Genomic DNA, 23,901 nt, shown 5'->3' on the forward strand with positions numbered 1-23,901 from the left:
TTTAGTCCTGTTACCTGGGTAATAGTAATTTCACTTCGTTCTTTTCCTTCAGCTATTACAAAAGGTTTTCTACCTTAATTTAACCTTTAAAAATCTGAATGAATCCCAGTCAGTTTGCAGTCAAACTACCTGGTTTGAACTACCAGCCAGCGTCGGTTTGCTAGCAAGGTGGTGGTGAGAGAGGGTTGAACCTGTGGACAACAGGCTGGCCATGAGCCGGCAGTGTGCCCTGGTAGCCAAGAAGGCCAATGGGATCCTGGGTTGCATTAAAGAGTGTGGCCAGCAGGTCGAGGGAAGTGATTCTCCCCCTCTACTCTGCCCTGGTGAGGCCTCACCTGGAGTACTGTGTCCAGTTCTGGGCTCCCCAGTAAAGACAGACTGGGATCTCCTTGAAAGAGTCCAGCGGAGGGCTACAAAAATGATAAAGGGTGTGGAACACCTCTCTTATGCTAAATTGATATAATAAAGATTGAAGATTGAGTGAGATAAATGGGAGAAGACTGTAAATTGCCATTGTACAGAATGTAAGCTGCCTCAGCAGCAGCAGCAAACCGACATCATTGTCCATGGCTGGATAGAAATTATCAGCAAAAACTGCTGTATCATATGCAAGCCCTAAACATGCCAGTGGTCAACTGCAAATTTCTGCACCTGCCATTTGTATTTTTTTCAGAACTGTACTGTATTCACTTAAAATAGAAATTCATCTCTTCCCCCCAAGGAGCTCATTCACTGTGCCCTGAAGTGAGTGCGTGCAGGGAGCAATAGGGAACTTCCTTCTCTTGGCAAAGTGACAGTAGTGGAGTTCAGGCCCTCAAAAGCCAGTTTTGCAGCCTGTGAACATCAAACATTTTCTTCCTGTCTTTCCATAAAGGGCTTCTGAGTGGATTGCTAAGGAACAAACATTGGGCAACCTCTCCTTTCTGTCAGTCTTTCTGGAGCCAGTGCAAACCTCATGAATAATTCTTGTTCTTCCTTTCAAAGGGATTAATGACTGAAAGACTTGAGGGTTTTCATTTCAGAAATTACTCCATGGCAGAAGTCTGCAGAGACAAATACACATATCGGATTGTACAGGCATTTAGAATTTCAGCCTTCATTTTACAGCAAATATCTCCCAGATGTTTACCACAGTGCCAAGGCCTACTAAAGTGTGACTCCAGACTGGAATGAGATTGCTCCCTAAATTAATAGACCGTGGGATTCGACTCCCTGAAGAGCCCAGCTCTTGGCACTTACACTTCTTATCACAGATCTGGACCAAAGAGGTAGCATTTAATCCAGGATTCTGTTTAAGTACACATTAGTTTGTAAAGAACAAAACTGCCTGAGTGAGAGCTATTTTAGGATCATATTGTTTTCTAAGCAGGATCACAGAGCACGTTTAAGATGGGAGCCCAACCAAGCCTTAATTAAGCTAAGACTTTCAAAAGAAGAAAGAAACACTAAGAAACTGTGTGCTCAGAAATCTTACTGGGCTTTGGGAAGCATTGTTTCTTTTGATATTAAGATCTTGAACAGTGGTTTCAGTCTTTCCCCCACTTTTTAAAGAATTATTATTATTTTTCTGACCCTGTATGCATATTTTTGTATTGAGTATGACATTCAGCGTCTGCTTAGACCCATTCCTCTTTATGGAAAGTCAGCCAGAGGGAAAAACACTATCAGCTTCTCAGTAACAAACACTGCAGGAATGCTAACAGGAGGCAGAAGATTTCAAGATTGCAGAACTTTTACATGCTGCCAAAAATGTCCAGCGAGCAGAATTCAAACCTCCCAGGGCTTTACTTCTATTCTGCAAGACAAGCATCTGAAGGAGAAATACGAACAAGCACAATTTAGCCTAGGGCCTGTTACAGCACGTTACATGTTCCGTGTGGGACATTGTAAAATGCCAATGATTAAGCCACTGGAGACTTTTTTTTTAAATGCAACCCTGAAATTGGCTATCTGCTGTTGCTGAGTTGAGACACTGTGGTATTTCAAAAGAACTGCATACATTCCTAAAAGAATGGTGGCCCCACTAACGACTCTTCCCCATTTAACTCTTTAAAAGGAGACCGGCCACAACTGACTTATAGGAAAGATTTGAAAATGTTGGGCTTTCTTAAACTTTATCTTTTTTTAAAATAAGTTTTCCCCCAGGAAGGGTTGTTTCTGTGGTTCTAGTTCTGAAACGAACTATATTAACGATTTTGAATGTCTATGATTTTGAATGTCTCCCTGTATTTCTTCTGGATTTGCATGGTGAGAATCAAACGCAAAATATGTTCGTGTTGCTTTGCAGAATGTTGCCATGTCTTTTCCCACCTTCTTGGAAACATCAGACAGTATGGATCACTGAAAAGCCAACCCAGGTCCAACCTGCTTGCATAGGTCACATAAAGAGCCATCAGGGGCACTGAATCCTGCAATGATCCCGTTTAGTATGTTCAAGGAAGAGAGCACAAATTTCCCTGTACAGCATCCCAAAATGACTAAGACCCTATGCCACAGGAAGGCTGCATAAGGTACTATGTTAAGTGGCATCTTGGCCCCATAGCTAAACTACAGATGAGGATTTCCACCTGACACCACGTAAAATAAAAGTGCACACAACGGTTAATTTAAAGTTATGATTAACAGCTGTCACAATGACCTTCGCTGCCATCAAAACGTGCTACCATCTAAAAACTTACATATTCCTAAAAAAATGTGTAAACTTCATTAAACATGCAGCAATAACATTACTTTCACAGGACTTCAAAGGGATCTCCTGGAAAGAGTCCAGCAGAGGGCTACAAAGATGCTAAAGGGTGTGGAACACCTCCCTGATGAGGAGAGGCTGAGTGACCTGGGTCTGTTCAGCCTTGAGAAAAGAAGACTCAAAGGGGATCTGATCCACATCTATAAATATCTAAGGAGCAGGAGGCAAAGGGACGAGGCTGGACTTTTCTCAGCAGAGTATGGGGATAGGACGAGGGGAAATGGTCACAAACTGAAGCATAAGAAGTTCTGCACAAATGTGCATGGGAACTCCTTCCCAGTGCAGTGACGGAGCAGTGGCACAGCTGCACAGAGAGGTGGTGGAGTCTCCTTCTCTGGAGACGTTCCAGACCCGCCTGGACGCCTACCTGTGCAACCTGGGCTAGGGAGCTGCTTTGGCAGGGGGTTGGACTCCATGATCTCTGGAGGTCCCTTCCAACCCCTACAATTCTGTGATTCTGTGACTCTATTTTGAAGGAAATCTGGTTTTATTTATATTTTAGTTTTACTAGTGCAGCTTCTGAAAATTCCAGGCCTCTTAAAAAACAAGTAAAAATAAAAATACATACATGTGTTATTGCTGCTGCTCAAGCACAGGACGACTCACTTCCCTAGACAGAGACATAATGTACTTTGGAATTTGTGATGTACAACACGCCATACTTCAGTCTAACAAATATGCAAACAGCTTATAGAGTGCCTATGTGCTACCTGAGCTTTGGCATCTGGACAATTGTACCTCTAAAGTACACACTGCACCCTATTATTGCTTCAATTACCAATTTTAATTGTTGAGGAATTACTGTTTGATCTATTTTGTTTCTGCTAAGCGATTTCTCAGCTACTCCTATCTACTCTATGACACAATTCCAAAGGTCAGTAGTTCAAGGTGTATGAACAGGCATACCTTATCACAGCCCCGCTCACTTCTAGTATGTGTCAGTCTTCATCAGAATTGGTTGCTTATATGAGAAGAGAGAAAGCATTGCACATGCAAGAAGAACAACTTTGTACTTCCAAGCAAGTTCCAAGACGCAACCCTCCCATTTCCATCTACAAATTTACCCCAAATACAATGTCCACAAAAAAAGATGGTTTATTGAAGTTGATTAAACGATCTAATGCTTAGACACAATATTTCCATTAATAATGTTGTTGCAGAGGTACATAAATGACAGTGGAATTTTTTTTCCTGCCTGTAATTAGTCTAAGCACAGGAAATACAAAAAAGGTCATCTGATGCCTTCCAAGTCACAAAGCTTTGATAGAATATAAAAGATCTTACATGCCCAATGATTTAAATATAGTTTCAACATTTTACGTTACTGGATATTGTGCTTTTGAATCCTCTTGAAGCTACAAAGGATTATAAACTGTTAGAGCTTGAAAAGTATAAAGTTGGTAAGGTTTGTAACAGAAATGTACAGATAACTATTAAAAAATACCGTCCTTTAAAAGATGTGCCACAGACTTAAATTTTAACACAAGGGTGTGACTGGCAGCTGCAGAGATGGAAAAACACTATGAGAAAAATCTATGAAGACACATCATGCAGGTAGCTCAGTTTTTCTTTTCCTTTTTTCCTCTTTAGAGAGATCTTTCCTTACAGAAGCATTAAGTCTGCACAGTGGATATCTCAGATGTTACATTTATTTCTCCTTTATTTACATCTGTATTCAGCGTTTACTGGAATTTTCATTATCCCAATATTTTGGGTAATTTACATTATTTAACATAACGCAAATTGAGCTGCATTGATAATGATTTTTTTCTTTGCAAAGTTGTCCTGAATGAAATTCCAGACACCACTGAAGACAATACACACTCCATATGCATATCTATAAAACATTCCACTGCTGACATAGCACAGACATTATATGCATGAATCACAACATACAATCACATCATTAAAACGTGATGTCAGCAACAGAATAATTGCAATGGGTTCAAAGGATCCACTGCCAACTGAAAAAGATCCAGACTATCACTTAAATACATTTCCATAATAGGTCATATGTAATAAACAAATTAGAACCAAAATGAAACCCCAGTGCATCCTAATCCTTGATTTTTCTAAACACACCAGATCCACCTACTGACTGTTAGCATCTGTATCCTTGGAGGAGTATGGCATCTTCAACAGAAGGCAACGACAACCATGCACACACAAATGCATTTATGCATATCCCACAAAAGACTTCTCAGACACAGTACAAGATAAACATACAACATACTTATTGTCTTGTCAGAAAATGCATTATGCTAATATATAGAATGAGGTTTAAAAAAAATAGATTGATTGCTCAATTGCAGCAAATATTATCAGTTTTAATAGATGTACACTCCAGAGTTCTTTTCTGAGAAAAGGAAAGAAGAAAGAGGAAAAAGGGAAAGAAAAGAAAGTCGGTCTTTCTTTTTAAATGAGAAAAGACAAGAGCAAAACGACTTTCTGACACCCTGATGGCAATACCACAAACCTAGTGAAAGAACTGGCACGGTTAGAACTGAATAACCAAGACCAACTAGCACTCTACAAGCACAGAAATCTTTTGAAGAAACCTAGGTGAACTATGAAAGTCTGGTTTCAATCTGGTTGCATTTAGGGAGCACTCTGGCAGAGGACAGCCAGCACCAAGGACTGGTAGAAAGCAGCACTTAGCAATGCAAATGCATTATGCCACAGACTTTAATTCTCACAGAATTAGCTCAACATTTACTAGTTGTCATAGCACAAGGTACTGAGGCAGGCCTACTTTCTCTAACGTAGGGGATCTTGGAAAGAACTGGTGGGAAGTTTCACAAAGCTTTGTTTTGGCACCAGGTTATGCTTTGAAGCTGAACTCCTATGTAGAGATCTGCTGCATATGCTTTGTTTTCTTCACACAAGCAGAGCTTTAAGATAAAGATTTGACGTCTTTCAATCACATTAAGAAAGTTTTTATTTTCATTTCCTCTCCCTTTCCTCACAGTTCTCCCTCAGAATATTGTTAACAGACTCTCACAAAAGTACGTGGTGTTCCATACAAAAACAAACAAACAAAAACCCCAAAGAAACATCAACAAAAAAAACCAAACCTACCCTGCACATTAGCAAAAAAAAAAAAAAAAAAAAAAATCCAAGTATAAGCAATGCAAAGAAACACTGCAGAAAGAACTCTTCTGGTTCTACATCAGAAGCCAAAACCAAACTATGTGGACTGTCAGGTTTTACCCTGTGTTGAGAGGCACCAAGGATTTGAAAGGCATATCCTAACCAGCAACATGTGACACTGATTTAGCTTTACTATAACCAGTGGTTCATTCACTGAATGAGATCTGTTCTGGTAAAATGTGGTGATATCAGCTGCTAAAGAAGAAATCTAGGCTCCCTGTGAGACCTCCAGGAAAGTCAGCAGTGGGGTTGGGAGACCAGCTGGAATTATCAAAGATTTCTCCCATGTGAGAGCATGCAAATTACTGTAAAGAAGAGGTCAGCTTACCATATGGTAAGTGTAAGTCAGCTTTGGCACTTGTATATTACCAAAAGTAATGCAGTGAGCACTCTCAACTCAGCAGAAAATCCACTGTGAAGGTTTATCGTATCAGCGATCAGCTGAGCAGCCACACACCTATAATTCCTGGAAAAGCTTTCTTAGTTGGGTAAAGCTATCCAAGTCCAGCTCGTATTAAGCAGAAACATGAGGTAACTGTTAGTTGCAGAAGAAGAAGAAACAAGATGCCTATGACAGGGCAAGGCTTTAAAATACACAGATAACCACTGGAGTTAAAATTTGTTGTTTTTTTCCTTTGAAGCCCTGACCTGTTAAAAAGAACTGAATGACATGAAGTGAAAGTTTTCTTAAACTGTCTCAAAAGAAAAATCCTAGAAGAATGCAACCCTCACCATTCTTTAATTAAAATGAAAACAGTCTATTGGGAATTACACGGACGGTGCCCATATTTTTGTACACTATACCTGAGTAGAGATTGGATTTTATTTCCTTTCGGTTAATAAGCAAAACAAATATTTCAAGATACAGCTGACGTGCTGTTCAAATAGCGATGTCTCAGGTCACAATCAGAATCCTGTATATACAATTCATATTAACTTAAAAAAATAAAGAAGTCCAAAATACCTCCAGAGAATGTTCTATTTTAGCAAAATGTCCTGTACAAAAGTAGGCCTCTGCTATTGGTTTAAAAGAAACTCACAGCAGTTGCTTTCTTCTTAGCTTGTGCAGTAAGTGGTTTCTTCGGTTTAGGCTCTCCTTCTGGGGTACCTGCAGGTGACTTCAGCACTCCGTGACGGGGTTTCTGTGCAGGATTGAAAGCTACACGAGAGGGTCCTTCTGGGCTCACCAAGATACTTTTGTCAGTCTTTTTAAATTCTGTTGAAAAACAAGTAAGTGAATTAAAAGAAATGCAACTCCTGGACTCATCAATCAACCGTAGAATTGTCCAGCCATGGAAATCTGCCTTAGATCCTCAAGTCCATCAGAGATGGTGGTGAAATGTATTTCTCAGCTGTTTCTCTTTGAGAATGGGGTTTGTCACAACCCCCAGAAAGGCTATGAAGAATCCATTCCCTGCAGTTTCACAGGCCACCAAAGACTAAGTCTGTCCCTCAGAAACAAGTGTTTATGTATCCCGACACTGCGCTTCCTTTTATAAGATTGTGATGGCTGAGAAGTGTCTCTGTTAATCAGCATTCCTCTAGAGATTCCCAGTTATCACTTCTGCTAGTAGATAAGCATTTTTGCTCTCTTTGTGCAGCTGTTACATTAACATAGATGCATACATCAAATCCCACTATTCTCCATTTGAACTTGGCCTACAGCATACCTCAAAGTAACAAATCTAGTTAAATGAATACACACAGTAGGTAAATGCTTTCCTCCAAGCACAGAAGTTTTAACATGGAAAATACTGTCTGCTTACAGGTGGGATGCAGAGAGGGACTGGTATTTATCTACTCATTACTATAATACAACATAGGTAGGCAAAATAAAAGTGAAATTCTGCTGTAACACAGCCTGACCTCATCAGAACATCAACACCTTTATCCTGAGAAACAGAACCAGCAATGAAGAATACAAAGAGTGCGTGCTTCCTCGAAAGGCACCCTGCGTAACAGGAGGCTCAGGAAGGAGAGATGGCCACTACTACACACTTCTCAATCTGTAAGGCTCCATCTGCAAGCCAACAAAGCAGCACCACAGAACCATGCAAGTCCAGCCACCGGGCTGAACGCCCTCAACTTCACCTTCTCCTCTGGTTAGGAACTCATAAACTAGTTAATGAACTGTTAAGAAATACTGAAACAAGAAGAGATCAGACTAATCCTGCTTGAAAGAGAGAACAAGAGTGTCGGAGTGCAAATGTATACAGCTTCCCCCTTCTTCAGCGACATGTGAATGTCACACAGATATATCAGACTCACCAGCAGTCATGTTTTTATTCAAACCAAAGGTGACTTTTTTGGAGCTGGATGATTGCAGTTTATTCAACTATGAAGCAAAATAAAGACAGAAAACAAAATAAGACTTCTGAAGCAATAGTATGAGTTCTTTTACCCGCATCCCATTAAAACTGATGCAAAGCAGCCTACTTCCCTCACTTAATTTAGAACCCCTCCACTCATCCAGCACTGACATAATGATCTCTGCTAAGACAGCACTGGTTTTCTAGCCAAAAACAGAAGTATTGCATTTGTAGAGTAAATGACATGCTCTAAGATCATTACATAATTTGACATCAAACAAAAAGGTATTTGTGAATTAAACAGAGGGCAGGCTTTTGAAGTCTGGTACTGCTACCAGCCACTGCGAGCGGGAAGGAATGGAGGCTCAGAGTCCCTTAAAAGACTGAAAATCAGTTAATGCTTTTGTTCTAACGTGAAATGAGCAGGATGAGAATGGAATCCTTTCAGGAGAAAGGCATTTTTAAAATCAGTGCAGAACGAAGGAGACTTTGAAAATGCCTACAACTTGTTTTCTGAATTTCTGGAGCTAACTGTAGATCTGTCCACAAGGAAATGTGATAGTATTTCCAGTTTTACTTGCCTGTGTTAGGAGATGAACACAGACAGGAAAAGACAGCACGAGTGAAGATATGTGCTTGGTTTGGGCATGTGTTTCAGGAAGAGACCTGTGGCAAGATTTAGCTCCCACTGGTGAAATCACATTACCTGAATGGAGGCTCTGGTGGAAGAGATGGTACTTCTGGCCTTCCTGAAGAGCAATGCCTTTGGTACAGTTGATTTTTCAAATTTTATGAAATCATTTCCTTGTTTTGCTTTCTTTTTCTTTAATGGCAATAGAGCAGTGCTGCTTTCCTACAAAAACAGAACGGAATAGTCCTCAGTACAGAAGTGCCGTAGCTAATCTACACCTAGTAAAATGATCAGTGCTTAGAGCTTACCACACACAGTTCTGTAAATGTTGCCAAAGCTCTGAGAGAGATAGCTGGTACTTAGATGAACCAATCACCTGTGTTCATACTGTGTTCAGTTTTGGGCCCCTCACTACAAGAAAGATGTCAAGGCCTGGAGTGTTTCCAGAGAAGGACAACGAAGCTGTGAGGGGTCTGGAGCACAAGATGGGGAGCTGAGGGAAGTGGGATTGTTCAGTCCAGAGAAGAGGAGGCTTAGGGGAGACCTTATTGCTCCCTACCACCACCTGAAAGGAGATTGTGTTGAGGTGAGGGTCTGCCTTTTCACCCATGTAATAGTGATAGGACAAGAGGGAACGGTCTCAAGTTGCACCAGAGGAGGTTCATGTTGGATATTAGGAAAAACTCCTTTATGAAAGAGTTGAGAGGCATTGGAACAGGCTGCCCAGGGAGGTGTTTAAGGGTAGATGTAGTACTTAGTGACATGGTTTAGCAGGCAATATTGGTGGTAGGTGGACAGTTGGATTAGATGATCTTAGTGTTTTTTTCCAGCCTTAATGATTATATGATCTTTAAGGTCTCTCCCAATCCAAGCCATTCTATGGGTCTATGAAAGCTCTCTCTTTCAATCCAAGGCAATTATCAGGATCTCTAATAGCAATGCTGCTAATGAAATGCACTCCCTTCAGAGATTCTCAACATGTTGTCCTTAGGCATCAGATGCCTGTGGACTACTGTGAAGCTCATCTGCACTTTAGAGCAACCTACAGATGTGAAACTCCTAGAACAATTTGTAGCCATGCTGTGGAAAGTATCCATGGCGATACAGCTTCTGTTAATTCGCTTTAAAACAAAGCAGAACTCTTCTAGCTTCCTGAGTTCTGAAGATAACCATTGAATAACACTGAACATGTTCATTTTTTCTCCTTTTCCCTTTCAATATTTGAAGATCATTCCACAGGTGGGTATACTATCCTGTGAAAGTAAGATCCAAAATATGCCCTTGGTAATTCCTGGGCAAGAGACCAACATTACCTAGTTGTGCCTTGCTTACCTAGTTAAAATTAGGCAATAACATTTCTTTAATGATGAAATAAAAATAATGGCAAAGCCTAATTTCTCCATGAGTTCACATTTTAGCTTTACCCTGCTCTGCAGTGAAAAAAACAGTTTACTTACTGCGTTAAGAAACGTTTTGGTTCTTTCCCTCTCAGTTTTTTATCATAAAAAAATAGGAAATGCTGAAACTACGCTAACATCATTTTCAGTAATGTTTCAAAACGTATTTCTCCTGACTTGGAGGTCTGAGTGTTTATATCATGTATAAATCTTCTTGTCTGTTTAAAAAATAGCACATGGTCAGTTATTTAAGTCAAACAGAAGTGAGCTAACAGGCTAGCAACATGCACTTGTTAAGCAGAGGAAGACCGAGTTGTTTTGTATACCAAATTTATGTTTTGTGAATTTTCTATCCTCTAAAGTAGGAATGTCATGAAGACTTCGAATAATACAGTTGAACCCATAAATGCTTAAGGGTGAATGTACAGACAGAAAATGAATGGTCAAAAGGATTTCAGTGGCAGGGGACAGAAGAACCCTTGTAGTCTCTCTTAACAGTGCCTCCAGAAATACACAGTGCAAAATACTTTGGACACTCAAATTGCTGAAGTCTGCCCTCACTGCCAGTTTTGGACATGGCCTCACTGCTTTCATAGGGGTAGCTGGCACAAGCTCTAATGTTACTGTGTACCGTGTAAGAGTGTAGCAGAGGTGGGAGGATTTTTGGGAAATGGGTCCTCTTGCTAACTGTACAGGCCAGAAGTAAAAAAAAAAAAAAAAACAAAAAAAAAACCAAGCCTGGAAGTTTGTGAAGGGGGCAAAAGAGAAGGAAAAAAATGAAAAATAGACCTACATACCTCCTTTCTGCTTTTCTTGCACGCAGTCTCCACAATTCCATTAGCTTCAACAGAATTTAGGACCTCTTTAACTTTTCTCTTCTTCTTCAAGGTTGCTTTCTGGTTGGAGACCTCCATCTCTTCCAAAGCAACGGGCTTTGTCTTTTTCTTCAATTTCACCTTCCTGAAGGGTTCAGCTTCAGAATCCACATGTCTTGACAGTGAGCCCTCCTTGCTGGACTTCAAGTCTGTCTGCTGCAAAATGGTCTCCCCATTGAACAAGGCAGACCCTGCTTTTTGTTTCTTTTTCCCAGCCTTGGGAATTAATGGTGTGACAGACGGGTACACCTCCTCTGCCTTGCTGGCATTAGCTGGACCATTCTGACACTCTAGCTTTACAAGAACATTTTGCACTTCTGGATTCATTTTCTTTGATTGAATCTTCTTACTCTGTTCTGTGTCAGTCTGACTGCTGTGTGCAGAGATGCTGTGCTTATCTCTGGTTTCACTTACTACATTTCTGGTCTCATTTGTCTCATTTACTAGCAGTTTCTTCTTCATCTTATTATTTTCTGGCACCTTTCCCTGGTTAAATATAATAGATCTGGATGTTTCAGCTACTCCCTCTTCAGAATTTTCATCAGCTGTTCCAGCATCACCATTTGGGCTATCCCTTATCTTCCTTTTTTTCCTCCTCTTCTGTGGAACAGATGTTTCCTTTGAACTTGATGTCTCTTGTTCATCCTTCCCTGAGCCTACCCCAAAAGCAACGCAACACAACACAGATGTGAATCAAAAAGGTACTTACAACAACTAAGTTCTATTTAGTTCTTTTTTTTTCCCTCCTAATAGACAGAACACTTTCTTGTTTTATTATTAGAACTGCTCAGGATACCACATTCATCGAACTCCTAGCCTAATTAATATTTTGCTGATCTTGCCTTGTCACAGCTAACAGCTAAGTGGTAACAACATTCTGTATAGAAACAACGTTAGAAAGAGTTATTATGTATATATTAATCCCAACAGAAGAGCAACTTGGGTTCAGTAATTTAGTGAGATATTTTTGGTATAATTCAGCTTTGGCCACGTCAGTGTTAGACATGCTGCTACAGATGCTTACACCTGCTTCTTAGGAGCTTACTTCACCTATCCAGAAGCTCCACCAAACCTCTATATTCTGTTACCTTTTTTCAAGGATACTGACATGTTTCTGAGTAAGTGAACTGCTCAATGGAGTAATGCAAACAACTGCTTTCAGTTCTGCTTTTGATCAAAACTGAGGCAATCTTCACCTCAAAAGCTGAGTAACAGAATCCCCATCACTATCAAACAGACCTCAGTTTCATGTTTAACTTTCACTGAAATACAAATCAGTGCATTCCAAACAACAGTTTATGCCTTCTTCAGAATTGCAGTATCTGATACTTTGCCTTATTGGACAAATGATTATAGATCATCTGTCTTAGAAAGGTCCATCTTGTCTTACCTTTTACTTTTTCCAAACTGTTTTTCTCTGAAGGTTTGACAGCTTTTTTCTTTCGCCTTCCTCTGCTGAATGTATCGTCATCTTCATCTGTAGAAACATCTTCAGGAAAATCTTGGGGGAAGATTCCTGTTGAGGGGAAAGGGTAGGGTATCTGAAAACCACTGGTGTTTTCTATGTTGCTGTTCATATACAGCATAACTTCCAAAGAAAGGAGATCAACTCATTGTTACCCATTCAACCCCAAAGAAAATCCTACCTGTGATCAGTGATTCCTACTTGATTGAGTAAAAATAATATTCTTTAATTTAAGGACAAATGACAGGATTGGTGAAATTGTGAAGGGGATTTGGCAATCTCACCAGAAGCATGCCATTTATCTTAATGAAGTCAAAGGAAAAAAGCCCACAACACTACACTATCCTTGAAAAGCATCTTAAAAATAAAGTAGAAAAAATAAAAAAAAAAGATTCACAGTACACGTTGCATGGGGATCATTATATATCCTTTGACGGAAAGAAATTCTCTCTGTATGCTGCTCAATCCTTACCTTCTGCTAAATCCTGGAACCTGTAGATAAGAAGGAAGGAAGAGAATGAAAAACAAATCAGTATTACTGATCTGGTACTAACTGTAGCACAGGTAGCATAGTGTCACTGTACTTACAGCTTTGTTGAAATATAAATGATTTTACAAAGGAAATTACAAAATGCTTGCTCCATAAGAGATCTGAGAAAACCAAAAGTCTTGAGAAAAGAGGAATTTAACACTCCTGTAACAATAATTTGTGTTGTTTTATCTAATGTGACATTCTGCAGGACAAAGCCACCCATTATACAGATCACAGCTGCCAATGAGGAACAGCAGCACAGGCTTCAGGCATTTCCCAGGAAAGCCTTCCTTTTTGACACTGTCACAAGAACAAGGATGAGGGGAAAGTGAAGAAGTAATTTAGGACCAAGTAGCACATGAAAGGTGTATTTCAACAGAACTCACTTTTTGACCAGCTTGTACAGACGCTTTCTGTTAAGGGCAGGTGTATTTTTCTTGCTTGCCAATTCAAAGAGTTTGTCAGCAACAGCCTTATAATCAAACTGTTGGAGGAAAGCACAATATGGCTTTTCTTAGTAAACTCTTATCATGCAAGATAACCCAATGAGATTAATGTTAACAACAATTCAAGAACCATACACACCCTTTAAACACTGACTTCCTTTAAATCCAAAGTAATTTTCTGTTGAAATGTACACCCTCTTCACACATTTCTACTCACTTTCACAGGTGGTTGAACTCAGTATCATTTCCTGAAACATTTCTAGCCTTAATTCCTATTGATGGGAAAAGTCAGCCAACTTCAAAACTCCCGAAGTACCAGATTTAAAGTATGCCATGTTATAATTCTTGCTTAAAAGCCACAGACACGCGAGGACTATCTGCCTGAATGTGCACGTGATCGGTGCATCCTTCAAAAGCACTACACTGCACTGGAAGTAAGCCTAGAAAATACAAGTTGCAACATGTTACTCTCTTACTTTTGCTCTTATTGTCAATAAAACTTACGGTGACTTCTTGACCATCCACAGTGATTTGGCTTTCACCACACAATTCTGAACTTTTCAAATAGGAAAGGAAGAACAAAAGAAAGGTACGGTAGAGGAGAAAGAAGGAATCAGGGAAGAAGACTGAAATTCTGTAACATGTTTATCTGATTTCACACTTTTTATTTCTGTGAATCTTGGAAAAAAAAAAATAACAACAAGAAAGAAAACAGAAGGGGCACTACTACCAAAGGAAGCAAGGCACAAACCTGAAGAACAGGCCCGATACTATCATCAGTGTTTTCATAAACATCCTCTGTTTTTTCAGCGCTCTGTGCTGATTTTCCTGACAGATGTCTATTTGCTGCATTAAAAAAAAACAAAACACACTGAATGTTACTGCTTAGTTTGTAAAAACAGACACAGACCACACTCATATAACAGAAGATCAGCTGCATTTTTCTTCATACCACCTTGTGAGTCTGTCCTGCTTTAACTACTTTAGGTTACCGTTATGCAATACATAACCATGGCATTATTTGAGAACCCAAACATACCTAGAACAAAAAGTATCCTGCTCTACTTTTTTTTTTTTTCATATTTGTTTTAAGCTCCCACAGAATGCCAAAACCACATCTTCTTTAAAAAAGTTCTGAATACCCAAGAGCCAAAGACCAGGCTGCATTATCTAGCACTGCTGCAGAAAGCTGGTATTGTCTGGTTTTACAGAGACCACCAATTTCTGTCACATGTTCTTGTGGAATCACTTTATTTAAGCACATCCGAAGGGAAAAGAGGAAAGATACAATCACTTTCACATCACTTGAACATAGCATCGTAGAACAGCCTGGGTTGAAAAGGATCTCTAAGGTCATCTAATTCCAACCCCCCTGCCATGAGTAGAGTCACCAAGCACTAGAGCAGGCTGCCCAGGGCCACATCCAGCCTTGCTTTGAATGCCTCCAAGGATGAGGCACCCAGAACCTCTCTGGGAGGTCTGTATGGTTCAGGGCAGAATTGTATTCTTAACAAACAGAATTTTAAAATTTTACTATTACTAAGGATTCTCATAACTTTGTCCTCACCTCTGGTTTTAAGCACCTCTTTCTTTCCCTGCTCATCGTCTTCAGACACATCTTCCCCATCACTGCTGTTTTCCAGCTCTTTCATTAGGTCTTCAATGGCATATGGGGACTGATCCACAATGATCTCAAAGACACCACTGGCTACAGCGTGCATCACAGAAGGACTGTGTCAGAAGAGAGCAAGAATGAGAGTTGAGAATCAGAAGCATTCTGTCTTCTGTGGAAATCTGGGGGACACAAGGAAAATGGGTAATAAGGAAGAAAGTGGAAAAGCAACTAGCTCCACACCCTATTAACTTCTAAAAAGCAGTCCTTAACATCCAAGCAATCATGGTTGAGTAGGTGTTATGCTAACATTCCCTTCTTAAACTTCACAATGTTTACATGCTGCTTTACATTACAATGCAGAAACAGAGTCCAACCTACTCAACTGTTCTACTTGTGTTAAAAACAAAACCAGCCAACAGAGGTTGTCATGTTTTTTTATATATCCACAAAGACTACTTATAAATTTTATAAACATAAGTTATCCTCAAGTGATTTTGCACACAGTAAAATATCCTCCTTTCTCTACACTCTCAAGTTACACCACGGCTCTTCTTTAATCAGTTTATTCAGATATGGTGAGGTAATGTAGAACATTTGAATTTTTAAGAAATATTTATCCTTTCATTAAACTTACTCCTTCGATTTGGCAACAAAATTGCAGAAAGGTTCAATGAACTTGAGATTCTGTTCTGCTGTGAGCTGTATGATTTGAAAGAAAAAAAGTAATTAGCACAGTAAACATATGTGCATTCAAATTCCTTGAATATTTGGTGTTTGTTTGTGTGTGACACAACATCTTAAAGGTGATTCTGCCAATGTCTCAGCATGCTCTCTAGTTCCACTGACAGGAATATACAGCGACTTTTTGCTACCACTGCTACCACCAACTTCGAAATATTCTTTGGAAGCACTGTAAAAACACTAACTGCTTTGTGAATTTTAACTTACTGAGGAGAAAAATATAATGAGTGAGGCATCATATTTCAGAAATGGAAAAATGAGACGGAGAAACCTTAGGTAGTTTGGTGCTCATTCACAAAGAATGTCTGCAACACAAATAAGATCTGGGTTTCTTTTAACTTGTCAGCCTATACAACACCAGTTCACCATAATGCTATTAAAGTACTAGTAAAATACAGTAGTACTGCAGTACCACTTCCTTAAACTCAATTTATAAGCACCACCTGTCATTTCAAACAGTTTTCAAGACCAAATCCCCATGATCATTGTGAGTAGGGCTCAGCCACAGAATGAGAGTTCTGTCATTACGGAGCTACAAATATTATTTAGGCTCCAAGTGCAGACCTGTCTCTCACATGTCACAATCTGCAACAACAGAAGTTGCAGGCAGGACTGTATGCAACACTGGCTGCAGAGAATACAAATGGAAAGCTGCTAACAGTTTCTTCCATTGCTATGGTAAGTATCAGATTAAAGAAACACAGAGAAAAATGTGCAGAAACCTAGAGCTAAGGATGGGGCAGCAGGCAGCTCACCCTAGTGGAGTAACTAGAAAAATGCCATTTGGAAGGTCAGCATCTACCAAAATTGAAGACAACTTCAGAAAGAGACAGCAATCCACGGCAAATAAAGATGTATATCGTCATCAAAACAAGCAACTGAATGTAAAGGATAACTTGCTCACTGCACAAGTCTGAAGCCAACAATAAAAAAAATAACAGGTACCTTTGGCAGTTTACTTTCTTCCTCTGTGTATTATACCATCAGCCAAGAGCAGGCTGCATGTCAGCTATTGCAAAAGCAAAGATTGCCAAATGTGTTCGTGCAGGGAAAAATAATTTAAGTCCTTTATGAGAAACAAACAAATCGGAATGGTAGAACTCTTCCACTGCTACTTCCAACCTGAATTGGGAACAGTATACATACCGTACTCAAGAACCTAAAAAAACTACTATATTCTCACTTTCTAAACTAAGACATGAAGAAAGTAAAAGCATGAATTGTAATAAGTCACTTTCTTCATGCTTTTTCACTATTGCTATGCTACATCCAAAACTATTAAACATACATAATGTACAAAAATGTATTCCTTCTAAGGTTCTGCATGCTATACTGACATTAATCAGAAATACAATGCATTTTCTAACCTCCTTTGCACCAACTTTAGCCAATTCTTGCAGATAAATATCAATGAAATGGAACTTTATCCCTTTAGGAGCATTGCTGTCTGGGTCCATGACTTCTTCCATTAGTAGCTGCAGTAGCAGTTCACGTAGGCTACAGGGAAAAAAAAGTGCAAGACATTAATAATCCACTACTCAGGTTTTCTTTGCTTTGAAAAGAGACTCCAGTTGCTTAAAGTTTATCAGTTCTTAAGGTGGGTCTTCAACACAGGAAACAAATTCTATAATAGATTTTCATATCTTAAAAAACAATTACAAAAAATCCACCTACAGTTAGAACTTCTTGCAGTCTAGATTATTTTGTCACATCATACAGTCCACTCAGCACAGTTTGCTACAACAAGTGGAACTTACAGAGACTTTGTCTTTATTAAAGCATACTACTCATCATCTCTTAGAGCAAAACAATGACACACGGGCATTTACCAAATGCAAACTTAAGGTAAAACAGAGGGGCTGACAGGTACATTCCTATTTTCTTTATATTCCCATTTCCTGTTTCCATGCATTTCCTGCATGGAGCTACACTCCAGAAGGTAAGAGAGTGAAAGTATTAACATAACACTAGGCTATCTAACACTTTAAATCAAGACATCAAAGATCATCAACAGCTTAAATGCAGAACAAGCTTACAGGTGACAGAAGAGCTTTACATAGAGCAAGATAACTGCAGTTACTTGCATTTTATGACATATGGGAGAAACAAACAAAACTATGGATGTAAACAGGCTTCCCTGTTGCATACAACATGGGTAACTTCCAGATCTGTCTTACAAAAAGGCAAGTCATCATGATTAAACAGAGGAAAACAAAAATAATAATAATAAAAAAGACACAGCCAATGAGAAACATGTTATGGTAAGATACAAAAATTCCTTTTCTGTGTTTTCTGTGATGCCAACTCACAGGCTAACCTCTCCACAGAAGATAATTCACTGCTAGTTCTCCTGACTGGATGAGTAAGATCTAGCAAGCTACATTATTTATTTGGAGGTCTCATATTTCAAGCCTCCTTTCTAAACTACATATTGTAACTGATATAGAAAGCAAATAAATCTTAGGGCTGAGACTTCATGACAAAGCTACCTGTGGAGAAAAAGAATCTATTAAATAAAAATATATTTTACAGAACTAAATTGGGTACTTCCCTAAAATGCAATTACATTCAGATACCTGCTTACCTTTCATCCCAGTCATTTCTTTTCAGCACTTCAAAAGACTGCCTCAGAATCATACGGATTAGCTGCAAAGTACAAGATCTGTTATAGGTGTTCAGGAAGACAGATAAGAGTTAGTGTGACAGTAAAAGGAATAGAATTCTTAGTAAGGCTCTTCACAGCACAAGATGGAAAGCTTCCTCCCCTGAACATTTTGACAGATTTGTCTATCATGTCAAGCAACATTCAGTGAGATTCAAATGACAATATTTTCATATCTTAAGCCCAGCAAAATCAATGATCACCTCTACTGTACAGCTTTCTCCAGCACCCTGACTGCTTCATTAAATGATGGAAAATCTAAAAACCCCTACAACTTGAACAAGCTGGAGACAGAAACAAAGACTGAGTATAACAATAATCATTCAACTGACTGGAACCTTTCCCTAAGATAGACATGTGTAAAATAAACACATTAACCCAATTCAAACACTGAAACACCCTCTTTCTGCTAACATTGAGAAACAAAAAACAACAATAAATGTGCCTACAATTACTGCCTGCAATTACGTTATTTGAAACAAAACGATTAATTTTGTTCTTTGCAAAGGCAGATCCTTTAAGAGTGACCTTTCAGTGATTTTACGATCTGTGGCAATATAGCATTCCCCACAGGAAGAATTCTGATAGCTGAATGTATTACAGTGGATGCTTTAGTACTGGAAAGTTGGCATTCTAGTGACAACTGCTTTGTTAAATGGAGTCATTAAAAAGTCTTTCAACAGCCTGCTCTAAATCACTGATGTTGATGCAGCGTCTGCTGAGACGGTATTAATATGCAGTGAGAGCACTTATGCATGAAATCAGCTTTCTTCCCAAGAAGTTCTCTCAATGGAAATCTATGAGAAACATCACTGTGATAGAAAGGAAGGCAAGCAAAAAATAACTCTCAGCATGACATAGACTGGAATGACTTTTAAATTTGTGATGGTGAGCAAAAGCCTTTGAATGAAATATGTCTTGCAGTGAATAAGGAAGACAGTCACTCATCTTCTCTTAATACATACATAAATGCACGTGCTGGAGGCTGCCTTTCAGCACATCACCACCTTTTACATGTGCAAAAAAAAAAAATAGCTACAATATAGTTAATATTACCATATAGTACTTATCGAGACGCAGATTGTCTATTCCATTCCATTCACGGCTCATAGTTTGCCAAAATGTTCGAATGAACAAGTGCTCTGTAAAAGAATAATAATAAAGAAAAAGATTTGTAGCTGAATGTCTGGCAAAAAGGCTTCCTCTGCTAACCTAAAATCTCAATAAATCACCTCAAGGTGAGGGAGAACTGCATTTCCCTAGGGATTTGCCCAGGGACTGAGGCAGATCTCCTTGGGACAGGTACAAGTCCACTGGACTTCAGAACAAGGCAAGAAGTGGCACACAGCTACTTCTAAAGACAAGTGCAATTACAGTGACAGTTGAAATAACAAAGTTACTGAGACTGAGCTTTGTATCCATACATTTTCTGGTATATATGCACAAGTTAGAGCAAAACACCAATACTGCACTCATTTCCACTCATGCTAGCTCAGGCACTGACCAAGCACAGCATTTCAAGTGGATTTTGTGCATTTTGTGCTTAAAGGCTCATGAAACAAGGCTGGGTTTGAATAGGAGATACACTGAACAGCAAGGTAAGGGGTTTTCTTTGCCACCCACCTTGCAAAAGCATCACCTTTCTCACACTGGAGGGATAACCCATCCCCTGCAACAACCAGAAATAAACTGTATCCGATCCAAGGTCTAGATCCCTCCCTTAATGCAATCATGTATACCAGCTGGACCACCAGCAAAAGAAAACACAAAGTTATGATCCATATCTGGCTGTCTCTACCCATGGACTGTGAAAGGAAGTTCAAAAATCACCGAACGTTTTGAGAAGAGACAGATGATTAAATAATACTTACGAGCCTCTGTATTCTGAATCACATGGATAAGTTGTGAAATGTTATTTGCAAGTTCCTCCTAAAAGTAAAAAGACACAGTATAGCATATTTCAGAGCTTGGTCTCCTCACTACACATTCAAGGAGAAAACAGCCAGAAAGATAAAGAAAAAAAATATTCTCTTAACAACTGCTTTAGTACTGTAGCCATTCTTTCACTGGGATTAGGTTAGTTACAAGGGAAAAATTCAAGGCTATGAAACCCTGTTTCACCAGTGCCCTGCACAGATCATCCATTTGACAGCAAGACTGAATTAGGAGAAGAATAATCCAACACATCTGAACTAACACACGATGTAAATTCTTAAGGGTACTCTTCTCTTGTAGCTTAAATGTAAGTATATCTCCATAATATTTACGAAACAAATATTCAAGCGAACAGACAAGTCATTTGAAACCTAATTAAGTGAGGTGACTAAGATTTTTCCTCCAAAACTGGCAACTTTTGAAAATCCTATCACAGACTAAAAGAATAGCCTGAGTTGAAAAGGAGCTCAAAGATCATCTAGTTTCAACTCCCCTGTTGTGGGCAGGGGCACCAAGCACTAGAGCAGGCAGCCCAAAGCTACATCCAGCCTTGCCTTGAATGCTTCCAGGGATGGGGCATCCACAACCCCTCTGGGCAACCTGTTCCAGTGCATCACCACCCTCTGAATGAAAAAAAAAAAATCCAACAGGTAGATTGGAGGAGGGAGCAAAAGTTAGTAATAAAGGAAAACCACCAAACTCCTTATACTATCAAAGAACTTTCAAACTCAGTGAACCAAAGGTTGAATGTATATTGAAGTTGCAGGTTAGGGCAACCTGCTGTTACTGCTGTAGTTCCATCAAATCAATGCACTTCATAACAGTATCCACTTCATCTGGAAGGTAAACAGTTACATCTGTCTTTGAAAGGGTGATTGCAAACATGTGGTGAGGATCACTGAGTTTGTCATCTCTACTGAATGTGCCACTGTCAGGGTAAGACAGAAAAGCAAGCAAGACTCACTGAAGTAATTTTCACTGTTCTAAAGTAGTATGTCCTCATAGCACATTTTAGAAGAGATCCACTCAGACAAATAAAAAAACAGTTACTATACCTGTAGCAAGGGTTTATCCTGCATCCACATACAATAGAACAGTCCCTTCCATATTTTTAGCAGTTCTTCCTGGCTGAAGCCACCTATGGGACAGAATAAATGTGAATGAAAATGAAACACCCCACTCTTCTACCAAAATGTTTTTAAGCAGTTCTCTTTCTTCCCTGATTCCCTCTATGTTTCTTCTTTTCTTTCTTTCTTTTTGTCATATTCTTTTGAGCAAATTTTGATCCTTAGTGTAAGGAGACAGGGAAAGCCACTTGGGGTAGTTCAATGATTAGTTCAATTATTTCATTCCTTTAAGATTTTATCGTGTGCCAAAGTAACAAAGACTTCAAAGCAATCACAGAGATGAGAGACAAATGCCAAGGAAAATCTGATATATCTATCTGCCACCTCAGCAGTGTTCCCTCCAGCATATTGCTAACATGAAGTCCAAGATGAGGGCATCGTATCTAATTTTGAAAGAGATGTCACATGCAAAACCTTGAATATAACTGACATAGTGTTTGTTTTTTTACCAGTGTCTTTATGCAAGATACAAGAAGATAGACATTGCATTCCTTTCAAGCTGTCAGTGATTGTCAGAAGAGGTGAGCCAATTTTCCTTCTTCACTACCTGCTATTGCTTTATAGTGCCTGTATCCCATTCACTGCCTTCTTTTGCCATACGCAAAGATTTTAAGAACGGACTGATAAGAAAAACAAAAGGACCACTTTTGAAAAATAATATACACATCCAAGTTCATCCATGTACCTCTAATGACTTCAGAGATCAAGCAGTTCTATACTTACTCTGAAATTCAACTTATCTAAAATCAAGTGAGCTCTAGCTCTTCAGAAAGGTTCCCCAGCATGGCTGGTAAGTCAGCTCTAGCACAGATCATACAGAACAGTCCCTGGCCTGTGTTCTGCCTACATATGGACAACGTGACTGAGATTAAGTCAGCAGGAACTCCAGTACCTCATTCAAAAGTTAAGTTCTTTCTTGTTCAAGTGAAGGACTCTACCTTGCTTACCTGATGTGCGAATCTCATCTCTGGCAAAGCACTGGACAGATACATACCTGCTTACTGATAAGTAAGGAAATCAGTCACTTTGTTTTTCTGCTCATTTGCATTTCATGATAGGGTTGATTTTCACATCCAAAAGGTTCTCGCTCAAACTGACAGTTTCCCTATATATATATATATATATATATATATATATATATATATATATATATATATATATATAATATTTTAAGGGAGTAATTCAATATGCAACCCCTTATCCCTGCTAGGACACTCCTCTCCCCCTGGCAGGCTGTTTCCACAAAGTTGGAGGAACCTGCATTTTGCAGTGAGTCCGAATATAAAGACATAAGAAATACTGAATATAAAAATGCCAAATCCAGCTTAGAAAATCTCCAAAACTAAAATGAGCTGTATCTGGGAGGGGTAGCACGTGCTCTTACTAATCCCTAAGCATGCCCTCGATCTATTTAGGGCAATTTCCAAAAAGAAAGCCAGTGGTGCCCTGGGGTACGTTAAAAAGAGCAGGTTCATGGAGGTGATTTACCCCTCCCTGCTCTGCTCTGCCCTGGTGATTGTTAGGGGCCCGGTGCATCCTCCTAATGAGGAAAGTTTTAGAGAGCTGAGACCACCGCCTCAGCAGGCAGCAGAACAGAGCATAAAACTACACGTTTCAACGCTCACGTACTGCAAAATAGGTGGGTAAATTAAAACAAGAAAAGGAAAAGAGAGAAGGAATCAAGCCCGGATCCCCACAGAGAGGCCTCAGCGCAGGCCCTCCCCACACGTGTCCCGCTGCCTCGTACCATCCTGCCTCTGGGTGCGGAGGCTGATGTAACCCCGCAGCTTCTTCACAGCGCGGTCCCGGATTCGCTTCTCGTTGGCGGCTAGCCGCTGCGCGAACTGGATCTCAGGAGCCTGCACAGCGGCGGGAGCCATCGCGCCGCACCGCGCCGCACCGCGCCGTCACACCGACACTCGGCCGCGCAGTGATGACGTCACCGGCAGCGCCGTCGCCTTTCTCTGACGTCATCTCGGGTGAGGGTGGGGAAGGTGCTGCGCACTGCTTTGATACAGACTGTCTCATTAATAATAATAGTAATAACAATAGCAGTAATCATAATTAACAATAAACAGACCACTTCCGTGCCTGTCATAAACGCTCAGAGTCCAATCTGAGTTTTTAGAATATTTTATTATAATCAAAAGGTGAAAAGCAATAAGCAAGCAGCGCTGGGTGTGCCGGGGAGTCTCGCTCCACCAACGACACACCGCAAAGAAAGAATACCTATTTAAAAGTATAGTTCATACATATTCATCACATTCCAA

General features: G+C 39.7%; 1 protein-coding gene across 1 annotated transcript; it reads right to left on the reverse strand.

Moving 5' to 3' along the window:
* Positions 1 to 6,616: 6,616 nt before the first annotated feature.
* On the reverse strand, positions 6,617 to 23,532 carry RRP1B (ribosomal RNA processing 1B). The gene is made up of 16 exons (XM_065741636.1): positions 23,379 to 23,532; positions 21,560 to 21,642; positions 20,441 to 20,498; positions 19,626 to 19,711; positions 18,492 to 18,553; positions 17,275 to 17,404; positions 15,801 to 15,865; positions 15,119 to 15,282; positions 14,303 to 14,397; positions 13,492 to 13,589; positions 13,046 to 13,065; positions 12,499 to 12,624; positions 11,031 to 11,764; positions 8,912 to 9,058; positions 8,165 to 8,231; positions 6,617 to 7,112 (listed from the first exon to the last, which is right to left on the reverse strand). The coding sequence occupies exons 1-16, from the start codon at positions 23,509 to 23,511 to the stop codon at positions 6,922 to 6,924; spliced, it is 2,259 nt and encodes a 752-aa protein (XP_065597708.1). The 5' UTR covers positions 23,512 to 23,532; the 3' UTR covers positions 6,617 to 6,921.
* Positions 23,533 to 23,901: the final 369 nt, after the last annotated feature.

This window comes from Cyrtonyx montezumae, unplaced genomic scaffold (assembly GCF_038088225.1).
Source record: "Cyrtonyx montezumae isolate F1298 unplaced genomic scaffold, pur_monq_1.0 scaffold_3, whole genome shotgun sequence".
In the NCBI taxonomy this organism is placed as follows: Eukaryota; Metazoa; Chordata; class Aves; order Galliformes; family Odontophoridae; genus Cyrtonyx; species Cyrtonyx montezumae.